Source organism: Poecilia reticulata, linkage group LG17 (genome assembly GCF_000633615.1).
Source record: "Poecilia reticulata strain Guanapo linkage group LG17, Guppy_female_1.0+MT, whole genome shotgun sequence".
Classification (NCBI taxonomy): Eukaryota; Metazoa; Chordata; class Actinopteri; order Cyprinodontiformes; family Poeciliidae; genus Poecilia; species Poecilia reticulata.
Genome location: NC_024347.1, coordinates 29,649,752 through 29,658,042, shown reverse-complemented (window position 1 = coordinate 29,658,042; position 8,291 = coordinate 29,649,752). Strand labels below are relative to the sequence as shown.

Below are 8,291 nucleotides of genomic sequence, written 5' to 3'. Positions count from 1 at the left end.
TCATGCGGAAAAAAATTCTCTCAACTTAGTCACTTAGATCGTCACAACAAAAGTCATACAGGTGAGAAACCTTTTTCATGCCAGTCATGCGGAAAGAATTTCTCTCAAATTTGTCATTTAAATCGACACAAGATAAATCATACATTTGAGAAGGGTTTTCACGATAAACAAGTGCCATTTTCTTGGTAACTGCTAAACACACAGGGAGCTAAAAGCGTCTATTTCCTTCCACTCTGGCTGAACTCAACAAACGGCAATCAATAGCGGCAATGGCTACAAAAGATGAAAAGTTTTAAATTTTCTTGCGTAGCGTCTATATCCCCCCTATGTATGAGTTAGAAATGTCACATGCACAAATTATGTTGTTCACTCGACTGAATGAGATCTGATCTAGTGACCGTCACCTCACCACACAATGTCTGTAAACGAGAGAAGCGCTGTCTTGCTTCACCGTGTGAACATTACGTCAGTTACCTGCCGGGCTCCTCGTCTCCTACAACAGAGTGTAGCATAAAACCTGGTGAGGAGTCTGGAGCGCTTTGGATTCAAACCACAGTCTATCCATGTCTCTTGTAGAAAAACTGGCTTATAAAGAGACGCCATTTTATTTCTCTTTTTTGAAAACCTGAATGTTATTTTCTTGACTGCATAGTTCAACTCTCACAGTCGTTGTAGTCTTGGTCTGCTGCTGAACACCGTTACCTTCAAGTTCACTAAGCAGGAACCAACCATTTAATGCAGATCCACAGGGTGTTCAGTAAATATGGATCTTTGCTTTTTTATCTGGGAATGATAACTTTTTATTTTTACTGCTAAAAACAAGTAAAACAAAAAACGATATAATTGACAGAGACCCTATTTTTTTTCTATTCATATAAAAATTAACCCCAGTTGGTCAAGGGCCTTTGGGATTATCATAACTTTGTCTTCCTATATGCAAGCTAATGTTTTGGCACTGAAATTTAGCATGTGTGCTGATAAAGTGAAAGTGTTACTTTTTGGAACTTATTGCACCACGTTTTGTATGGCTCACCTGTGGTGTAACTACAGTAAACCTGTAATGAAGAAACTGCAAGTATCCAATCAGGACGCTTTCAGAGTCCTCAGATTTCCACGAACATCTGCAAGTCAAATGTTTGTCATGAGTAACATACCAACTTTTTATGTTTTGCTGAGGAATTTTATGTAAAGATGTATGTACAGATTGGATGTATAAAACTACTTCACAATAAAAGCTCTGGCAACTGCAATATAGGGTGATATTAGATATTTCTAACTTTAACTATTGAAGTCATTGTTTATGTCTTGTGATGTTTTTTTTTACTTGATGATTTTTACATTTTTTTCTAAATTGCATGGAATACTTTTTCTCTCGTAATAAAGATTTATGAATTAATATTAAGTTGTTTCTTTAAACAGTTTTTCGGCTTGGCACACTCCAGTTCAGTAGGAGGCGGTATTGCACCAATTTCCTGGTTTGTCAACCGTCCCCCCCCCAAAAAAAAAATCGAAGAAGCCTGAATACGCTAAGCACAGACGCTAAACCAGAAAACTGCTGCATTGTTTATTCAGCTAATATTTCAGCAACCATGTCTTCAGTTCAGCATCTCAGAGAGTTTATCAGAGAGCGACTARCTGCTGCTGCTCAAGAAATCTTCACAGAGGTTGAAAAAACCATCATTTGCTACGAGGAAGAGCTCGATGCTCAGCGCAGAATGATGGGGATCVACTGGAAACCAGAAATTAAGMTACACAGAGTCGGTTCGGAGCTGCAGAGACAAAGTTCTGGTAGGTCTGGATAAAKGTGCTGATGTTTYCACWGHAGACRRAGATCCGTCAGCGGCSATAGTTGCTGCAGCTCCAGCTGCTGCTAAACTGAGCTGAACAGGAACTGTTTTAGCTGCTGGCTCTGATGCTACAGAGGCTAGCACAAACGTGTTTATGAGTCAAGCCCCCTGACTAAATGTATTACTCTAAGTGGTATTAGTGCTGGAAACCTGGAATACAAAGTGTAAATTCTTAATTTACACTTTAGTGGAGAGTATTATGAAGAAGAGGGGGAGACGCAGAACAAATTGAGTAAACAAATAATGACAATATTTCTTTGTTATAATAAGTGAGCCACAGAGCCGCTTACAGGTATGACGCCGCAGGTTGCAAAGCCCTGATATAGCAGATAAAAACTGAAATCTTATCAATGCAGCTGAAGCTAAAAGTGAAAAATCTGCATTTTAATTAATAGTTTAAGTTAAAAAAAATTGTAAGGGATTAATTAATGATAGAAAAAAATAATTTACTGTTATCCCTTCAGTTCAGGGAACCAGACTAGTTCTACAGGAAAATGGGCAAACAGTGTCAAAGAAACATGCACACATCTCCAAATCTATATTTCTCAAATGTGTTTAATAAAATATCTCTTTTTTGCTGCGTGGGACATGTTCAAGTTCAATGGATCAGATGACTCCAACAGTGATTAGAGGAAATTATTTCTTTATTTCTCCCAAACATCCAGTTTTCATGAATGTAGCGTCTGATGGTTGCTATGGAGAACTGATTACTCTAGGATGTTCCTCTTAGCTGCAGTTCTCTTAAAGTGAGGCCTGGAGATGTGTTGACCTGCTGCACCATCCTCCTCAGTGTGTGGTGTTGAGATAAACTCATCCAGCATCATCTCTCACACATTCAGTTACTAAGATAAATAAAAATCTAAGTAAGAATGAATAGGTTTCAATTTTAGGCCAGTCTTTCTGATCTTTTCTTTCAGCCATTTCCTTTTGAACATCAACACTTAGTGAAAAAAATGATGTCTGCTCCTTTTTTGAATAGTAGCTTAGAGAAATAAGTTTCTGTCTCATCATATTTATAACCCAGAGAACCAGATTGTCATGTCTTACTACATTGAATTCCTACACAGTCTGATCAACTTTAAAAAGTGAGGCTAGACATAAGGTTATAAGTGAGATTAAAAACATATTGTCTAAATGTATTTTGAGTTCTTCACTGTATGAACGCATTAAAATTAAACATTTACTTGTAAAATAAAAAATCTGTATGAAACCGTACTTCTTGATTAAAATCTGAATGTATTTGAAATCTTTTTAACATTGTTGCCATGGCAGCAAATTAATGTGCAGGACACTTCACCTGCTTTTCTGTTGAGATCTACATATTAATTTTAGATTAATCATATGATGCCTACAGACCAGAATCTCCAGGAAAAACCAGGCTGATCCATGAGATAGTCATCAATTAAATTATATTAATGATGTCATCCTTTGTTCCCAAAGGCCTACAACAGTCAAGTGTCTCCAATGAGGAGGAAGCTTCTGCCATCCAACAAGTCTGGAGCCTGGCAAGTAGGTTCAGTCAGGACCGGAAAGAATCAGAACATCAATGGACTGAAGAGGAACAGATGGAGCCAGAACCTAAATTGATTAAAAAAGAAGAAGATGAACCAGAACCTACACTGCTCAAACATGAGGAAATAGAATATCCACTAATGTATGTAAAAAAAGAGGAGTTACATTCTTCAGTGCTTCAGCAGGAACAGCAGCCACCAGAACATTTCCCATCTGGACAGGACCAGAAGGACCTCTGTAGCCGTCAGGAGGGAGAGCAGCTTGTCCAGAAGCAGTTTGTTGCTTTGATTGAGACTTCTACTCTTCAGGGAGATGATATGAATGAAGAAAAGACAAGAACAGAGCAGCTTTCCCTTCATATCTCTGCAGTGGTTGAGAGCAAAGATCAGGAAGGAAGCAGCTTCTCTGTGTCAGAGATTCAGTCTGATACTGGCACAAAAAAAAGACCTTTCAAATGTGACATTTGTGGAATATGTTACCCACAACATTATAAGTTGAAAAACCATTACAGAACTCATACTGGTGAGAAACCTTTTTCATGTGAAACATGCGGAAAAAGTTTTTCTAAAATTAGTTATTTAAATCGTCACAAGAAAATTCATACAGATGAGAAACCTTTTTTGTGCCAGATATGCGGAAAGACTTTCTCTCAAATTAGATCTTTAAATTACCACAAGAGTATTCATGCAGGGGAGAGGCCTTTTTCATGCACATTATGTGGAAAAGGTTTCTCTCGACTTAGTCATTTAAATGACCACAAGAAAATTCATACTGGGGAGAGGCCTTTTTTATGCACATCATGTGGAAAAAGTTTCTCTCGAATTAGTAATTTAAATGAACACAAGAAAATTCATACAGGTGTGAGACCTTTTTTATGCACATCATGTGGAAAACGTTTCTCTCGAATTAGTCATTTAAATTACCACAACAAAAGCCATACAGGTTAGAAACCTTTTTCATGCCAGTCATGCTGAAAGAATTTCTCTTGTCTTAGTTACTTAAATCATCACAAGATAAGTCATACATTTGAGAAGGGTATCCATGAGAAACAACAAATCAATCAACAGTAAATAAACATGAGCTTATTAATAAAATGATGGCTTTAATATTGCTTCTTTGTTTTCATCATCTCTCTTTCTACAAAGAGACTGGATGACAAAAATTTCACTCTTGTGCCTCGTGTTGTTCCCTCCCCTCTCGTTTTCTTGGTAACGGCTAAACACACAGGGAGCTAAAAGCATCAGTTTTCTTCCACTCTGACTGAACCCAACACATGGCATACGATGGCGACAACAGCAACAAAAGATGAAAAGTTTTCAATTTTGTTACATAACGTCTATAACCCGCATGTATGAGCTAGAAATGTCACATGCACGGATTATGTTGTTCACTAGTCTGGATGAGACCTAGCAAGTGTCGCCTCACCACGCAAGCTTGCTCCATCAGATAATCATGCTGTCAGAATAGCATACGCGCAGTGACTACGCATGCTTGTGCAAGAAGTCCGACCATCAGAGTTGTCAGTTCAGCATATATTGAGGAATTGAAGGGTGGCTACTCTCAAATATATAAGTAAGGAAAATAATACACAGAGACGTAGTTCTTGCTGCTAGGCCATAGACGAGCCGGAGATTTATTACACCCACGGAATCAGTTTCGTCAGTTCAACACATAAAATCTTCCATACCAAAAATCTCTCCTCAGTCTCAAATTCAACAGTCTTTATACTCTCAAGTCTCCACGAGTGTTCATTGGAAGGTTTCAACCAATGGAGAAAGGGTGTTGTTTCTGCCAACAGACTCCCAGCTTGCTTTTCTCCAGTGTTTGTTGGGTGACCTTTAATACGAGTCCAAATAAGGACATAAGACCTCATGATTTCAACAGACCTAATTATCTGCTCCTTCTCAGAACTATCAACAGACCAATTTGTTAATGCTATCCGTCGAGACCGCATTCCTTCCGAGTCCGTCTGTGCACTTTGTACGCAAAGGGAGGGAAGGAATTTAGGTCAGTTTGAACTGGAGAACTGCAGAGAATCCTTTCGCAAAAACAACTCCTTAGATGGTATTTCAGCTCCAACACATACATGTCAAGTTATGACGAAAATATGTCATTAAGTTGTTTTCAACGACAACTAGAAAGATATACATGCATTATCGTGGTTTCAAAGTGTATTTAAAGCAGGGTCTAGCTCACAAGTGTCAAACTCCAGTCCTCAAGGCCTGCTCTCCTGCAACTTTTAGATGTGCCTCTGCTGCACCACACCTAAATAGAATAATAAGGTCATTAGCAAAGCTCTGGAGAACTTACCTACACAAGGATGAGGTAATGAAGTCATTTCATTCCAGTGTTTTTTACCTGTGGCACATCTAAAAACTTCAGGACAGCAGCCCTTGAGGACATGAGTTTGACACAGCTGATCTAGATGCAGCTGCAGTCAACTACGACACAAGCCTGTGTAAAACTCATTAGCCTAACCGCTAAGTCAGGATACCATACATCTGTTAATAACAAAGTGAATGACGATCTAAGTCATGATTCTATGTTACTAATTAAATAAAATCATATGGTAATGACAGTGTATTGTCTGATAGACATAGCCGTCAGTTCGTGCTAAAGCGTATGACGATCTGACACAACACCAGGCTCCTTGTCTCCTACCACAGAGTGTAGCATAAAGCCCGATGAGGAGGAGCAAGCAGTCTGGAGCGCTTTGGATTCAAACTAATGTCTATCCACGTCTCTTGGAGAAAAACTTGCTTATAAAGAGTTACCCTTTCATTTGTCATTTTTCTCTGAAAACCTGAACGTTATTTTCTTGACTGCATGCTTCAACTCTCACAGAGGTTGTAGTCTTGGTCTGCTGCTGAACACCGTTACCTTCAAGTTCACTAAGCATCAACCAACCATTTAATGCAGATCCACAGGGTGTTCAGTAAATATAGATCTTTGCTTTTTGATCTGGGAATGACAACTTTTAATTTCTTACTGCTAAAAACAAGAAAAACAAAAATCGATATTATTGCAGAGGCCCTATTTTTTTCTATTTATATAAAAATTAACGCCTATAGGTCAAAGGTCCTTGGAATTATCATAACTTCAGTTACCTGCCGGGCTCCTTGTCTCCTACCACAGAGTGTAACATAAAGCCCGGTGAGGAGGAGCAAGCAGCCTGGAGCGTTTCATATAGCTGACCCGTGGTGTAACTACAGTAAATATAAAATGAGGAAACCGCAAGTAGCCAATCAGGACGATTTCAGAATCCTCAGATTTCCATGTTGAACATTTGCAAGTCAAATGTTTGTCATGAGTAGTATACCAACTTTTCATGTTTTGCTGAGGAATTTCATGTAAAACTTTACGTGCAGATTGAATGTATCAAACTACTTCAGATTAAAAGCTCTGACAACTGCAACATATGGTGATATTAGATATTTCTAACTTTAACTATTGGAGTCATTGTTTATCTGCTTTGTGATGTTTTTTTACTTGATGATTTGTGTATTTGTCTTTTCTAAACTGCATCGACTACTTTTTGTCTCGTAATAAAGATTTATGAATTATACGAAGTTGTTTCTTTAACTTGTTTTTGTATGGAGTGAAAATAGTCTCAAAATATTTGTGCGGGTGTAAAAATATATGTGCGTGTGTAATACTGGATTTGTAAACCTTAAAAATAAAATAAACCTTCTATCCCTACAAATGTTGAAAAAGTACGCACAAATCACCTGGTACACACTCACACAAAACTGCATTTACACACTGATCTGGTGTTATACCGAGAAACACATGCCTGCCAAGAATTGCATGCCCTGTCGCGGGACCAAGCATCGCTCTAAACTCTCGCATATTGATGAGAAAATGGACTGAAATATATGACCAAAGAGGAAACTTTTGAAGATATTCGTAACATTATCACGTTTCTTATCTTATGTAAGCCCTAAAATGGTGGGGGTGGGGGGGTTGACAAATTTATTTAAATAAATACGTTTTTTACCTTTATTGAAACATATGAGTTGAACGTTTTTCAGTCAGTGTGATGAAAATGTTCTCCGCAGATGGTCTGAAATTCCCCACTTTTTCTTTTATAGGTTAAAGCATTACAAAACAGAGGCCCATTATGTAGAACTTTTTATATCATCCTTAACTGTCTAGTCTATTAATGTAGGAGGGAATGCATTTCAATTTCTGAGCCTGAAAATATTTGCATCCTCTGTCTATTGTCGTTTGATATAAAACTTATAGCAGTAGCTCAGAGAACAAGAGTCATTCCGTAGAAAAGGTGAAATCCCTCTTGACTCTTCAAGTTAGCAGGGGGATGCCATCCATCCATCTTCTTGCACCCTTGTCCCGGTCAGGAGGGGTGCTGGTGCCTATCTCCAGCTAACGTTTCGGGCGAGAGGCGGGTGCACACTGGACAGGTCGCCAGTCTGTTGCAGGGCAACACAGAGACACACAGGACAAACAACCATGCACACACACACTCCTAGGGGCAATTTGGAGAGGCCAATTAACCTGACAGTCATGGTTTTTTTTTGGACTGTGGGAGGAAACCGGAGTACCCGGAGAAAACCCACGCATGCACAGGGAGAACATGCAAACGCCATGCAGAAAGACCCCAGGCCGGGAATTGAACCCAGAACCTTCTTGCTGCAAGGCAACAGCTCTACCAACTGCGCCACTGTGCAGCCCGCAGGGGGATGCATTTTTTTCAAAACATATTATTAGACAATATATGCAGGCCCTATCTATTTTCCCCCAAATATTATCCTGTTGATATAAAACTTATACCAGCAGTTCATAGAACAAATGTGATTATTCAGAAAAAGTTATTTCACTCTTAACTCTTTATTCCTCCATGTTAGCAGGGGGATGCATTTTTTGGCAAAGCAAATTATTAGCCTGCCGATATCTGCACACCCTCTCTATTTT

At 38.8% G+C, this 8,291-nt stretch overlaps 1 protein-coding gene across 1 annotated transcript in view; it reads left to right on the top strand.

The window, feature by feature from the left end:
* Positions 1–1,505: 1,505 nt before the first annotated feature.
* LOC103479994 (golgin subfamily A member 6-like protein 6) overlaps positions 1,506–8,291 on the top strand; it is a 44,763-nt gene continuing 37,977 nt past the window's right edge. Inside the window, exons 1-2 of the mRNA XM_017309907.1 lie at positions 1,506–1,788; positions 3,288–3,654. Of these exons, the coding sequence (XP_017165396.1) occupies positions 1,590–1,788; positions 3,288–3,654 (566 nt within the window). The 5' untranslated portion in view covers positions 1,506–1,589. The remainder of the gene's footprint in view (positions 1,789–3,287; positions 3,655–8,291) is intronic.